The sequence below is a fragment of the Lachancea lanzarotensis genome, scaffold LALA0S09, assembly GCF_000938715.1.
Source record: "Lachancea lanzarotensis genome assembly LALA0, scaffold LALA0S09, whole genome shotgun sequence".
Classification (NCBI taxonomy): domain Eukaryota; kingdom Fungi; phylum Ascomycota; class Saccharomycetes; order Saccharomycetales; family Saccharomycetaceae; genus Lachancea; species Lachancea lanzarotensis.
Genome location: NW_019212887.1, coordinates 316,099 through 330,422, shown reverse-complemented (window position 1 = coordinate 330,422; position 14,324 = coordinate 316,099). Strand labels below are relative to the sequence as shown.

Sequence of the window (14,324 nt, the reverse complement as noted above, 5' to 3'; positions counted from 1 at the left end):
TCTGGAGCTCTTTGGCGTGGTCTGGTTTGAAACGCTCACTGGAAAAGCTTAGTTACCTATTCCAGGAGATTTCGAGCTCGTTTTTCTGGTGGTTTACTTACAGCGTGTTCTGTGCGTTTCGAACAAAAGAGTAGCATTTTTCATTCCCAAAAAGATCATTTTCCAGGCTATTTGACTACAATGAGTGAACATAACTCTACTGTTTACAATGCAATCACTGGATCGAGCTTTACTACCAATTTGCGCTTTTTTCTTACCATCGATGACTTCAAACGGTGTGTAACTCAGCACTTAATGATTCCGCCAGACCAAACGTTCATTCTGCTGCCCTATGGTGCAAAACTGAACAAAGACACATTTGCGAACTGTCTCAGAGACACGAACCCTATGGATTTCTACGTTTTCGATCGTCGACTTTTCTCATTTGCGCAGGATCCCAATTCTTCGGTGTTATCGCCAGAAGTGCCCGAAATTGAGGATTTATTGAATACGGTCACACAGAATCGTCAAGCGACGTTGATCAAGCCAGTACCGTCTCCACTATTGGAAGCCAATTTCTCCAACTCTGACTTTGACTCCCGCAAGGCTACCACAATTTTAACAACCAACATGGGGTGGCTAAGTGCTTTGGAGATCGATGCCCACTATTTCCATTCCATCGTTCGAAATACCATGGCAGAAATTCGCGTAATTTTCCAATGCTTTTCCATATGCTCACAGTATCTCAAAGTGTATTGTTTTGAAATCGAAAAGCTATACAACTCAAATGTCGAATATCTCGACCAGCTCACCAAAGAAAGCAACGCCTCTCAATGGCGAAAAGTCTACGATGGCTTGCTTAAAAACATAAACACTGTTAATGGTGAAAAGGAGAAACATTTGAGCGATTTTCTTCGAAGAAGCGAGCTCGAAAATAATTTCAATGAGTTAGTGGACGTCAATAATAGTATAACCACGCGTCTACGACAGGTGAAGTCTCAAATCGATGAAAATTATGGAAATCGCCAAGCCATTTCCTTGAAAGTCGAAGCTCTGAAGCCTACGTTCGACCAGTCTCCATCTAAGTACGAAATGGAAGATACCATGATGAGCAGGTTTGAAGAAATGATTACAGAAACCAGGAAAAATACTCGTGAAGTTTTGGCATTGAGTTCGGCAGAGTTAAGTCCAGCACTGCTATCAGACCTTCATCAAAAAGTTTCTGACGACAGAATTTCCACCGTGCCAAATCTCTTCACTATTGCACAGTCATTATTTCTGCAGGCAGAGAAGTCGCTAGATGATAAAAAACGACTTCAAGAGCAGATAATCCTACTTTTGAGTCAAACCGCTTTCGTCCAGGTTCAGATTCTGGACGTAAAAACTATTCTGGTGAGGGAATGCAATCAACAGCTTGAAACCTTACAAAATTGTGAATTGCGACTTTCTCAGGTTGACGATATGCCCGCACTCTATGGCCTGCATTTAATAGAAAAGTTGAGAAGAAGGAAGTGGCTCACTGAGGTGAAAACCTTGGGTTTGAGGATGTCCGATGAGTTGCGAACAATAGGCGATTTAGAGCAGAAACACCGAGAAAAATGGGGCCAAACTTTTGGTCAGTTGAAAACAATCTTTGACGAAACAGATGATGATCTTATTCGATTTCGCAAATACCAAACACTCCGAATTGACAATCTTCAAACTTCTGAGGAAAATGTAATAACTGTCAACAAAATTGAGAGCTACTTACTACAACTTTCTGAGAATGATGTTTCTGCCGAAAGCTTAGCGCTGCTGCAAAAAAACCTGGAGTCGGCATTAAATTTCTCAGTTGTTGCTAAGTCAACCTTACGTGGGAGTACTTCTTTTTCAGGAGAGCATGCCCAGCATGATCGCGACATTGTACGGCATTATCAGCGGAGGATTAAAAAGCTCGAATCTTTACTTCACGACGCGAAATACTCAAATTTACGCTCTTGGCCTTCAGGCATACTGAATAGTGCTTCGCTGCCAGCGTTCGAAAATAATGTTGCAGCTGTCAATGTGAAGATGTCAATGCTCCTCGCTGACTCAAAAGATACAACCCTGTCCAATTTGCCTATTGAAGAGTTCGGAGATGTTGCACAGCTACGAAAAGAACTGGAACAATGCCGAGGGCAGGTGGAGCAATTAAAGAAGGATTCTTTGAAGCTCAAAACACAGGGTGTAGATTTTGAGGATGAGCGAAATGCTTACAGGGAAACATTTTCAGTCTTGAATCAGGAAATTTTTAAGCTGACGTCCGAAAAAGAAAAGAGCGAGGGTGTGGAATCTGTCAGAGTTGCGGAACTCAAAGACCAGGTTTTGCGTCTAGGCGAACATAATATATCTTTAATCAACGAAGTGGCATCGTTGAAAGAGAAATGTGAACATCAGACGAAAGAATGCGAGGATCAGGCAAAAGTTCAGGAACAGCTTTCAAATGATAAGGTAAGAATTGAGAAGGAATATGAAGAAGCAAAGATGACTTTGTCAGAGGAAGTGGTTAGACTGCAAAAAGAGGTCGCATCATTAAGAGCCCACAACGAGGAGCTCAGTTCCAGTCAAATTGTGGCGACAACACAAAAGGAAGAGGAAAAGACCAAAGATCGCGAGCAGTACGTAAGGCTCAATCACGATATGCTCACAAGAATTTTCGAGCTTTTCGCCGGTGCTGTCTATATTCTGGAAAATATTGGGTTGCTGCTTTCGAGCACTGAGGATCTCAACTTCCAAATAGCGCGTGTCAAAGGTCTTCGAAAAGGAATGGGCCAAAGCGACATTTTTGAAAGCGCTGTGGAATTGAAAGGACCCACGACCATAAAAAGTGCAGTGTTCCAGGATGTGAAGAACGTTTTTGAATCTTCTCATGAGCTAAATAATGTTCAGGTCCAAAACGATCTTTTGGCAGCTATAAACAAGCTATTTGGTAGCAAACTTTACGAATCTTCTGTTATCAAACGGTTTAAGGATATTGAAGCTCTTGCTAAGAAGCTCACTAAGGAAAATAAATTCAAAAGAGGTTTACTAGAGACTTATCAAAGGGAGAAAATAACTGTAAAAAGCTTTCAAGTTGGAGACACTGCTTTATTTCTACCGACAAGAGATGTTCCTGACTCTGTTTCGTCCTCTGTGTCGTCTCTCGCTTCATCGTTTTCCTCAGTTGATTTGTCGACACCTCCTCCCCCGGGTGGCAGCACAATGCAAAAAGGGGAGCATAACCAGGGAAAAAGTACCAAAGATGGAACTAGCAGTACCAAATTAGTCCCCTGGGCTGCATTCACGGCATTCGACGAGTCAACGAGATACTTTTTGAAGGATAACAAAAAGTTCACAGCTGATAGAGATTGGTTTGTGGGTACAATTACCTCTGTCGAACGAATGGTTACCAAAGAGGGGTCTTTTAATCCCTTTAAGCTGCCAAAGGGAACGGTTTGGGTGCAGGTCACCGCCGATTTCGTGACAGGCAAAAATTTTTAAAAGGTTGGAGTTTAAGTTTTATTAGTCAGTTTAATGTTCGTTTTTGTCTATCATTTTATGCTAAGATTTTCTTGGTGATCTCATAACACCAATTGAGTGCCAATAACGCTTTGACAATAAGTCTTAACAGCTCAGCGGAGGTCGAACAGTCTTAAACGCTGCTTGAGCAGTTCAATTCATCGAATAATTCTTCAACGAAATCCCGTTGACATTTTAGATTTTGTTTAACCTTTACCATGTCTCTTGTAGATACCTCCTTTCTCTCTCCATGGTCCTGAGGTAGCCCTCGGCCTCATCCGAGTCAGACATACCACCCCACTTTTTGAGAATCTCCAAGATTGTTAACCGCACCTGAACTGGCATTTTCCCGGAAGAGCCGCAGATGTAAATTAAAGCCTTTCTGTTCAAGATGAGATCCGCCAAACTTCGCCCTTCCTCCCACATAACGTCCTGCACATATTTTGCAGAAGGAGAGTTTAACGTATCGCGCGAGAAGCATGTGTGTAGCTTTATCTTCCCCGTGCTGTTCCAGTTTTCGAGCTGCTCCTGATACAGAAAATCTTTACTTTTAATTCGGTTCCCGAAGAAGAGGTGAACCTCTTTGAAAAAATTGGATTTGATTAATGACATCATAGGCGCTAAACCTACTCCCGGGCTTGCCAATATGACTGGAAATTGCTGCATCTGGGATTTCAGCAGATGATTTTTCTGAACTTTGTATTTCAGTGTATCACCTTCTTGAAGAGCTTGTAAGTAATCGGTACAAACGCCTCGTCTCACTTTTCTCAGGATTGTCTTATATTTGACAATGGCCACGGTAAGCTCTATTTTGGGATCGGAAGGCGCACTTGATATTGAAAACAATCTAGGGTTCAGAATTGGTAGGTACGCCAAGATATGTTCCCAAGGTAATTTTAGGGACGGAAAGTCGCACAGAACTTCTAGTAAAGATCGCCGAGGTCTGTTACAGTAGTCGTATAAATCATCGAGATCTTCATCAAAAGCGAATTGGCGGAGTTTATCTCGCTGCTGGATTAGCTGTTCTTCGCCTTTTTCCAACCTGCTTTTGTCGTTCGCGAACATCCATACCTTCATGAAAAAAGATTTCCGCGGTATGCTCATTATGTCACAGTGGTATTTTAAGATGTTTCGAAGTGTCAGTGGCTCCATAAAGCAGCGGTCATGGACTTTCCATACACCCTCGATTTGGAGAGGGCGGTCCGCTACATGAAGCCAGTGCGGCTGGGAGTTTAAGAAGCTTTGCACATCTTTATCCGTATTATGTGGATATATTGCAACGGTATCTCCCGGCTCATAGTCCTCACCATTTGTCTCAAAGATGAACTGGCGAACATCTTGAAAATGGTCAGAATGTGTGATTCTCTCGTTACGAATTACCTTACCGTTCTTGATGAATTGGTTCCCAGCAGATATCGGAAGTGTTTGATAGTTCCTCTCAGAAAGACAGAGTTTGTAATCAGGTTGCATGAACGTATCTTCTACCATGGGCTCTCTTTTGATGCGTTCACCATGAACCTTTCTATAAGGGAATGTCTCGAGCAAACAGTTCAGTGCCCTTTTTTCAAACTCAAAATACACGGCCTCGGTTCCAGTTCCTGTTCCGCCGTTACTTCCTACCATGCCTAGCTCATCGGCTTCTAACCTTGGAAAAATCTCCTTTGCTCCTAACTGGTCAACCACTCTTTTATGCAGCTTCCGGATGGCAAAATTAAACTGCGGATAAGACGAGTCGCCAAGACCAATCATCATTACATTTACGTGGCTAAGAAAATCCTTCGGAAGATTCTTGCGCTTTAAAAATGCCCATAAAGTATCCTTGGATTCACCAGCCGAGTTTTCTTTGACATTGCGTGGCAAATCTCCTTGTCCAGTAGTTGCACATATTAGAAATAGGTATCGACACTGTAAGATGTCTACCGCTGGGAAGTTGCCCATCGAAGCAAATGTGTGAGCAAAATGGAATTGGTGAAGTCTGAAAGAGAATCCATGGGCGAACTCATGGGAATTCCCAGTTTCAGATCCATATAAAACAACAATTCGCTTCGAATGCATATATCAAGGGCTTGACTTGGTCTTATGGGATGGATTCAAGGTCCGTAAAGTGACCATTCAAGATGTGAATTTACATCTTAAAGGTCCAATTGTTAACGGTATCACTTAATACGTGGGCGTTCGAGAAAACGCCGGTACCGGCATTCGAGCTAGGTTCCAACGAAACTTGTTGAAGTGTCAGTGGACTGGTGTTGATGCAGCTTATCAACGCAATGACACCTTGTAATTTTGAACCAATTGGCTGCGCACATTTTCCTGAATTTTGTTGATTTCCTCATTTGTCAGGTTTCTGTCCATGGATTGATAATTGATTCGATAGCAGAGGGATTTCTTGTTGCTGTTGGGATGTGTAAATTGGTCAATGAGTTTCACACTTTCAACCATATCGCCTGCCTCTTCTCGAACTATTTCCATGATATCATTTTCGTGGATGAGAGATGACTCTTTTTGTTCAGGAAGCCAGAATGCAACATCCCGTGTTGTGCCTGGATACTTGGAATAAGGTTGAAATCTTGTGATTTGGCCCTCGTGGAATTGCGAATGAAATCTTTCGTCCTGGGTCCAGAAAAGGCGAATATCAGGGATTTCGAATAGTAACATGGCTATTCTGTCAAGTCCAAGCCCAAAAGCCCAGCCAACCGTAGAGTCTTTTTCGTATCCGGCGTTCAATAAGACCTGTTCACGAACAAGACCACACCCACAAAGCTCGAGCCATTCACCCTTCCAGAAAACCTCGATTTCCCATGAAGGAGCAGTCCAAGGGAAATAAGCTTTGATCCAGCGAACTTGGAGCTGAGCGCCTTGGTCTTCGCTACCCATGGATTGTAGCTTCTTGTTGAAAACTTGTGCTACCAAAAGCTCGATAGTCCTCTTGAGATGCTGAGAACACAAATCGACTTCCAAATCTGACATGTAGTCCTGTTTCGGGTTGCTTTCTAAACTTTTGTCATCTTCGACCACCAAATTGCTGCTTTCTTCGCGTAGCTGTTTTTCCAGTTTACACAGATCATCTCGTATCTTTTGGATGTGCAGCGGTTCGTGGCTTTCCGAACTCTTCTCGCTTGATCTTTTCCATACACGAGCACCCTCCATTTGATGAAATACCGGATAATGCGTTCTGTCGATTTCATCTCTTCTGTAAACATCTGCGGTGATTAAAAATCCCGGTTTCTCAGTGGGCGCTCTTTTCTCAGTCCTGGGCGAAAATCCTTGGATGTTACCAAAACACTCCAATTCATGGGCGGAAGTATGAGTTCGAAACAAATATTTGTCGTTAACATAATAAGTATCACTTTTGGATCTTCCCGGATGGTCTGCCGGGAAGCCAAGCGAATCGAAGTTTTCTTCTACTGTGACCACCGGACGAAAATCGTTATAATATTGATAAGAGTTTGAAGTTGAGTTCAATTTATCTTCGATCTGCTTTCTCAAGACCCCAATTGGATGAGCAGGCTCGAGATGCAGTGAGCGGTCACTCAAATTCAAGATTGTGCTAGACACATTTGTGAAATCAGAATGCGTATCGTAGACGACTCCATTAATCTTCAATTGTGGCTTACCATGAAACAATCGTTTAGAAGTCAAAGCTCGTAGTGAAAAGAACAGTCTAGAATGGTTCATTGGGATTCTATGGTGGTCAACGTCTCGCACCACTCTACAGATCTTCGAGCCATGAAGTTCACTTTCTCATTAACTGACAGTGATTTTGAATATATTGACCAGACACGAAAGGAAAAAACGATATAGTCATAACACATCTGTAAACCAGCTGTAGCTAGCCTTTGTATAGCAAATGATCTGGCCCTTCGTTTTCATAACAGTATATAACCCAAGGTTTTGACCAGTTTTCGCTACTTCTTGGATCTGTGAGACGTTCTGCATGAAAATGCGACAGAATAGTACAAAGTGACAAATTTTTGAGCATTCAACGACAAAGAATAATATGACAAGAAGTGCAAGAATAGGTCTCTCTTCAGTCTCTTTGCACTGGTATCTTTGCTCTTCAGTCATGGTGATGCTGATGTGTTATATCAGTGATCAACAACGAGAGCAGACCAACTCGGACAAAATAAGAAGGTGTGATTTTTGATTTAGTACTTGTGTAGTGCGAGAAATATTCGATAGAAATACTTCCAGTAACACTAGAGCAGCAGATATCAGTACCTGAAGCTTCTAAGTCTTCGATACAAAGACGTTTTCTCTTACAAGTCGCATTCAACGTATAGTGTGATTTAAAGTATTGAAAATTTGGCCATTATTATGGCTATCAACACTCTTTCCATCCACAGCTGTCAAGATCTGACAAGATTCACCACTTTCTCCGGTTTCGCGGTTCAAAACGACAATGTTTGTCAGCCTTTTGAAGTCTCGGAGCCAAGTCTCCAGTCCTGGTCTTGTTTTGAGACGCTTCACGCACGAATATGCGCCCAGATTCAAAGATGTTGGCAAAAGGCAAAAAGGACGAGTTCCTGTACGTGTAGGAGGGTCCACGAAGGGTTCAACGCTCCAGTTCGGCACGTTTGGACTCCGCTTGAAATCAGAAGGTGTGAGACTGACGGCACAGCAACTAAAGGAGGCCGATAATGCTATTATGAGATACGTAAGACCATTGACAAATGGTCAATTGTGGAAAAGACTCTGTACGAATATCGCCGTTTGTATCAAGGGTAACGAAACCCGTATGGGAAAAGGTAAAGGTGGGTTTGACCACTGGATGGTTCGTGTACCTACGGGCAAAATCATCTTCGAAATGGGCGGCGATGATCTACACGAAAAAGTGGCCCGTGAGGCGTTTAGAAAAGCTGGAACAAAACTGCCAGGTGTTTTCGAATTCGTTTCTTCAGACTCTCTGGTTAGGGTAGGTTTGAAAAGCTTCAAAAATACCAAAGACGACCCCGTTGTCAACTACATGGAGAAGCTGCGTAAGAACCCCACCAAGGCGTTCCTGAACGAACAGAAATCCAAATTGCCACAATACCGAATGTTTAGAGGACGTTAAAACTGGCCTAGTTCTTGTAAATACTATACATATCAACCTCATTGCATTGTCCCCGTTAGTTGGGCATCCCAAAAACAAAAAAAAAAAAAAAAAAAAAAAANNAAAAAAAAAAAAAAAAAAAAAAATAAAAAAAGAGGAAATAAAGTATTTCGTGTCATGGCGTTCCCAGCAGCTTTGGAATCGTCTTAATGTGCTTCATTTCAATTGTCCAATTCGCACATCACTCTTGCGATAAATCCCTCGAGATGGTAAATTGGTTTGTTTCCCAAACAAAGTCTTTCGTCAAATACGCCTGCCCACGTTATTACTCCTAGTCTATGCTCGTCTTCACGGACCTCCTTCATGAGAGCCAATGTGAGTTCTTGTATGATGACCTTAGCTGGAATACAATGAGCCAAAAGGTCGTAAAGGGTGGAACGGCATTCGACGATTTGGGACACCGAACGGTCTTTAATTATGCGATTGGCCATTTTCAAAATCACGACCATCCAGTCTGGCCTAATGAGCGGCGAAGTTGATTTCAGAGCCATTTCGTTGTTGAGCGCCATTGACTCTAGCGTCAAAAGGGCTTTTCTAAGGTTCCCACAGCAGCTGTCCGATATGGACCTCAATATAGCATCACTTTCCACCGAAACATGCTCATCTTTGGCAACCTTGGCTAAAATTTCAACCGTTTCTTGTGCAGTAGGAGCTGGGGTCCTTACAAGCAAACAACGCGATTTTATGGGAGCGATAATTGACGACATGGACTCACATAGCATGATAAACCGTATATTTTTGGAGTATTTTTCCATAGTTCTTCTTAACGCTGCCTGTGCATCGCGTGTGAGAGCATCTGCCTCGTTGATTATCACGCACTTGTATCTATGAGCCAGGCCACCCGTTTCAGCAGCGGAGCCCGATTGGAAATCCACCTGTTCCATCTGCGCCACTTCTTTGAGTAGTTCTTGAATCACTACTCGGTCGTTGTTTCCCATGTCGCTTGGTGTCAATTCCAGATGGAACGGGCTGGAAACCACGTTCAATTCGAGCTTGCGATTTGACGGTGTGGTAAACTGTCGAACGTCGATTTTAAGCTTGTAGACACCGCTTCCGAAGATCGATTGCAAAAGTGACATGCATCGCGTCTTTTTTCCTGCCCCATTGGGTCCATAAAACAGAAGATGCGGTAGATCTCTTGGTTCTACAGCCAGTGATTGAAGGAGATGTGTGAGACGAGCAGTGTGCGAAAGCGTGTCCAGAGACTTGGGACGGTATTTATCAACCCACAAAGACATCTGGCGTTGAGAATTGACTTTGAGAAGGCTGATTTGATGGTGCTTGGGGGGGGAACAAACCAAGTAAACTTGTTGTTCGCGAGCGAGGTTAGTATTTCTTCTTTACATATATTTAGACAAATTAAAATTAAAGCTGATGTAATCACATCACGTGCTTTGTATCATTTTGGACGCATTCCTTTTCTGTCACACTTTACGAATATTACATATTCAATAATTGACACTTTCCATATATAATATCTCAAAGGCTTCTCCATTTACAGTTGTTCAGCCATTTACGTGTTCCAATAGCTCAATTGGTGATCCAGGAGCGTCAAAATGCTGGCCGCCACCAGTAATAACCGTAGTCACAACAGTATGAAGGGTCTGCAGCTGTTTATTGCAGACCTGAGAGGTTCAGTCCACGCCGAAGACCGAGAAAAGCGGATTCAAGCAGAACTAGTGAATATCAGGAGGCAGTTTGGAGCAAACAATGACAAGGAACGGGGTAAGGGCAGTAGCGTTTCGCCACTTATGGCCTCGTCCATGAACGGGTATCAGCGCAAGAAATATGTTGCAAAGCTGGCATATATTTTGATAGCTACGAACACCACGCGAATTGCAGACGTGATGTTTGGACTGGAAGAGTGCTGCGAACTCATGGCTTCCTCGATTTACTCAGAAAAATTCATCGCATACATGACCCTGGAAATGCTGTATTGCAGCCCTACCGTTGCCCAACAAGCTGGAGACCGGATCATTCAACAGCTGAAGCACGATTTAGCATCCACTAGCGACAATTCTGTGTCTTTGGCGTTGAATTTTCTAGCGGTGGTGGGCAAATTTGATTCACGCTTAACTGCTGAGCTCATACACGAGGTCTTCCAAGTGCTTCGATCGCCTACATCAGCGCAAATTCTCAAGAAAAAATCAGCTCTGGCTTTTTTGGCGCTGATACGCAATGATTCAAGCATTTTGACCCAGGATGCAAGACGCAAACAGCTATGGATTCAGCGGATTACAAGCCTCTTGGACGACTCCACGAACTACAGACTCATGATATCAGTGCTTCCTCTGATAGACTATATCGCTCGTGAAGTCGACGGACAGGCATGTGTCAAGCTCATTCCACAGCTTTCCGACATACTTTACAATTGCATTACGGGGAAGGGTGAGGCTTCTTATGACCTGTCAGGTCAACAAAGCATGCCCAATCCTTGGTTGGTCACTAAAATAGTCGCAATTCTCAACTTTTTGATAAGTTCGCCCTCAAGCTCTTCTGGCGAAACCACATTCAGCAATATTGACCAAGGGACCTTAGGCAAGCTTAGAACTTCTGTTACCAAGGCAATTGAAATTGGTACGGAGCCGGCCCTTGATGCTGTTGCACGCACTGTTAAAAACACGATTTTGTTCTCGCTCATCAACTTTGCCTCCAAGTTGGATCCTTCAACTGATGCAATCGTAAGCTCGGTCAGTGCACTATGTTCGCTTCTTGCGTCCACAGAAATCAATACTCGCTATCTTACCTTGGATTGTCTTATCAAGTTATGTTCTGTCAGTGGGAAAAGTGCCAGAGACGACGTGCGCGTCAAGCACATGGACCAATTGTTCGGTCTTTTGCTTATCGAGAGGGATACGTCTATTCTACGAAAGCTAGTCGATCTACTGTATACATTGGCCGACAGCAGTAACGTTCAACCAATCGTGAATGCTCTGCTTAAATTTATGACAGACGCTAGACAAAGTGACAATTCGATACGAACGGACGTCTCGGTCAAAATTGCTGTATTGACCGAAAAATTCGCCACAGATACCACTTGGTACGTAGTTGTCTCCCTTGATCTATTGGCACTTCCTACATCCTCGCTGGGCAGCAGCGATATATGGCAAAGAATTTGCCAGATCGTGGTAAACAACAAAAGTCTTCAATTGCTAACTTGTAGGCGTCTTCTCGAATATTTGCGCCAACGTGGTAATGTTTCTGAGGCAATCATCAAGGCCAGTGCCTTCATTCTTGGTGAATACGCAGAGTTGCTCGCACCAGATACATCTTGCGGAGAGATTTTCAATCTCTTCACTGACAAGTATTTCTCGGTTTCCAACCTCTGTCGTGCCATGATTCTAACAACAATGATGAAGCTATACAAGAGGGATGGAGAAATCGGCTCTGCAGTCATAAAGTTCTACCAGTTAGAGTTGAATTCGCTGGATGTCGAGCTTCAAACCAGATCTTATGAATACCTGAAGATAATCCAGCTGGAGAAAGTTAGCGGTGTCAGATTGGTGGAAGCCTTGTTTGAGCCCATGGTACCATTCAATAGCAAAAGGAACCCATTATTAAGCCGTCTGGGTGGCTCCGTATTGAGCAGTTCAGACTCCACAAGTGACTTCTCCACTGCTAACAGCATTTCCACCGCTCCAACTCCTCCTCCCACTCGCAAAAGCAAGACAATTTCGCGTAATGCAAAATACGAAGACCAGCAGTTAGCTGCTGGTTGGCAGGAAGGGCTCAGAAGGATGCTCAGACACAAGCAGGGCGTGTTTTGTACATCTCCTTTTTTGAAGATACTATATCGTCTTTCCGTTGCGCCGGCGCAACCAGAACTTTTAGAGGTAGTTCTGACATATGTCAATATTTCGGATCAGCCAATAACCTCGCTGCTAACCGATTTAATACCGATCAGAACAGATAATGACCCGCCTTATATTATGAAGGTTCTCAGCGTACCTAATTTAAAACTGTTGGAGGGAGAGCGTACCTCGCATAGGTTTGAAATACTTACACGACGTGCCAGCCCAGTGGAACAAAGCCCAATACTCAACGTGAGCTTCAAGTGCGGTGGGCATACTAGTGAGATATCTTTAAAGGTTGCCGCTGGAATAACAAATACGATTTCCACTGGACAAGACTCACTCAAAGGACAAGTCAGCCTCTCACAATTTGTTCAAAGATGGAGAGCTCTCGGTGATGCATTAGGCAGAAGCGGTGAGTACCATACTAAAACAAATTCGCTTCAAACCCTCGAACAAATCGGCGCTTGTATGCAGAAAATGGGATTTGATGTCGTAGATCAAGCAATTGCAGTAGACACGGTTTTTGCAGCGGGCATCGTCCACACTAAAAATGATGGTAATTCGGGTTCTCTTCTAAAACTGAGATGGCAAACGGATGGGGTAGATATCACTTGCAAGACTACTAAAGGTGGTCAGCTTTCTGAATTTATCGTACAATGTGTATGTGCAGCACTTGCATAAAGGTTTTGATAAATGACTGCATATTCTTTAGGTTACTTGACCTATAATTACAACTTAGAAATTCTATCTCAGACTAAATCACAATGCGATTAGCTTTTTGTGATTTTACAATGAACAGCTCTAGCCATATTTTTGTTTGATAGTTAGGTCAACTTTTCGTAGGTCTGCTACCGAAAATATCGGTGCCAACCCTGACTTGGGAGGTACCCTGGTTAATGGCCTGTTTGAAGTCGGAACTCATGCCCATTGATAGTTTCAGATCAATTCCAAACTTGGCATCAAGTTGTGCTTTCCATTGAGCCAAGACTTCGAAGTCGTGATTTTTTTCGGAAGCAGCATGCGATACTTCCCACGATCCTATCGTCATCAAACCACTCAACTCGAGATGAGCAGCTTCATCCGATAGTAGGAACTTCACTGTCTCAAATATCTCATCTTCAGCCAAAAGTCCAGATTTCTGAGATTCCCCAGAAGTATTGATTTGCACGTAGCATCGGATCTTGTCAGCGTCCGGGTTGAATTTAGCGCGAGCTTCGTTTAGTTTTATGGCCTTCTTTAGCGAGTCTATAGTTTCTACCGCAAACAAGTTGGGAATTTTAGCAAGGTCCTTGCATTTGTTGGTTTGAAGCCCGCCGATGAAATGCCACTTGATGTCCTTTGGCAAAACTGAAGCCTTTTGCACCAGTTCCTGGACGTAATTTTCACCAAAACTTCGAACAGAATGGTCATACAGGATCTGAACATCGCTAGCCGGTTTGAGTTTCGAAACTGCCAGTAAAGAGACGTTATTGTTGCCAACTTGAGTGGCATAGTTCAACACCTCTTCGTTCACAGCGTTAAAGCGAGCAATCAATTGTTGTGGTCTTGAATCTGCCATGGTTCGTTTGAAAACGTTTCTCAGCATACAATGACCACTGGTCGCGATAAAATTCACTCTCAATGCACGCTTCTAGGGAAGATCAGGTACGCCGCTTCTCATCGCTCTTGATTTTGGTTGAACGATGAGATAGATAGATAGCACAGGCCTATTCTAACGACACGTTAGAATATAGTGATATGAATATTCGCTAAGTTGTTTAAGCTTAAGAACTGAGCGCTGAAACGGTGGGTTAATGAGCTGAATATCACTTTTTCACCGCTCAAGACTGGTGTATACTAACCTTCTTTGATACTGGATTCATCCTTGATTGGAGACTTTTCTCGATACGAGGCTTTTCGATATTTTAGAAATTTACACTGCGGAGAAACGCATAGGTTACAAT

At 43.2% G+C, this 14,324-nt stretch overlaps 7 protein-coding genes across 7 annotated transcripts; 3 read left to right on the top strand and 4 right to left on the bottom strand.

The window, feature by feature from the left end:
- Positions 1 to 180: 180 nt before the first annotated feature.
- Positions 181 to 3,477, top strand: ATG11 (LALA0S09e03620g1_1; the record flags this gene model as incomplete). Its single annotated transcript, XM_022770739.1, has 1 exon — positions 181 to 3,477. One exon carries the CDS (start codon positions 181 to 183, stop codon positions 3,475 to 3,477), a length of 3,297 nt encoding a protein of 1,098 aa, XP_022630049.1.
- A 231-nt stretch (positions 3,478 to 3,708) lies between these two features.
- Positions 3,709 to 5,550, bottom strand: TAH18 (LALA0S09e03598g1_1; the record flags this gene model as incomplete). The annotated part of the gene is made up of 1 exon (XM_022770738.1): positions 3,709 to 5,550. One exon carries the CDS (start codon positions 5,548 to 5,550, stop codon positions 3,709 to 3,711), a length of 1,842 nt encoding a protein of 613 aa, XP_022630048.1.
- A 204-nt stretch (positions 5,551 to 5,754) lies between these two features.
- Positions 5,755 to 7,170, bottom strand: MSF1 (LALA0S09e03576g1_1; the record flags this gene model as incomplete). Its single annotated transcript, XM_022770737.1, has 1 exon — positions 5,755 to 7,170. The coding sequence occupies one exon, from the start codon at positions 7,168 to 7,170 to the stop codon at positions 5,755 to 5,757; it is 1,416 nt and encodes a 471-aa protein (XP_022630047.1).
- A 724-nt stretch (positions 7,171 to 7,894) lies between these two features.
- MRPL16 (LALA0S09e03554g1_1) lies at positions 7,895 to 8,548 on the top strand (the record flags this gene model as incomplete). Its single annotated transcript, XM_022770736.1, has 1 exon — positions 7,895 to 8,548. One exon carries the CDS (start codon positions 7,895 to 7,897, stop codon positions 8,546 to 8,548), a length of 654 nt encoding a protein of 217 aa, XP_022630046.1.
- Positions 8,549 to 8,748: 200 nt separating this feature from the next.
- Positions 8,749 to 9,825, bottom strand: RFC5 (LALA0S09e03532g1_1; the record flags this gene model as incomplete). Its single annotated transcript, XM_022770735.1, has 1 exon — positions 8,749 to 9,825. The coding sequence occupies one exon, from the start codon at positions 9,823 to 9,825 to the stop codon at positions 8,749 to 8,751; it is 1,077 nt and encodes a 358-aa protein (XP_022630045.1).
- A 318-nt stretch (positions 9,826 to 10,143) lies between these two features.
- APL3 (LALA0S09e03510g1_1) lies at positions 10,144 to 13,062 on the top strand (the record flags this gene model as incomplete). The annotated part of the gene is made up of 1 exon (XM_022770734.1): positions 10,144 to 13,062. The coding sequence occupies one exon, from the start codon at positions 10,144 to 10,146 to the stop codon at positions 13,060 to 13,062; it is 2,919 nt and encodes a 972-aa protein (XP_022630044.1).
- A 148-nt stretch (positions 13,063 to 13,210) lies between these two features.
- LALA0_S09e03488g (LALA0S09e03488g1_1) lies at positions 13,211 to 13,966 on the bottom strand (the record flags this gene model as incomplete). The annotated part of the gene is made up of 1 exon (XM_022770732.1): positions 13,211 to 13,966. One exon carries the CDS (start codon positions 13,964 to 13,966, stop codon positions 13,211 to 13,213), a length of 756 nt encoding a protein of 251 aa, XP_022630043.1.
- Positions 13,967 to 14,324: the final 358 nt, after the last annotated feature.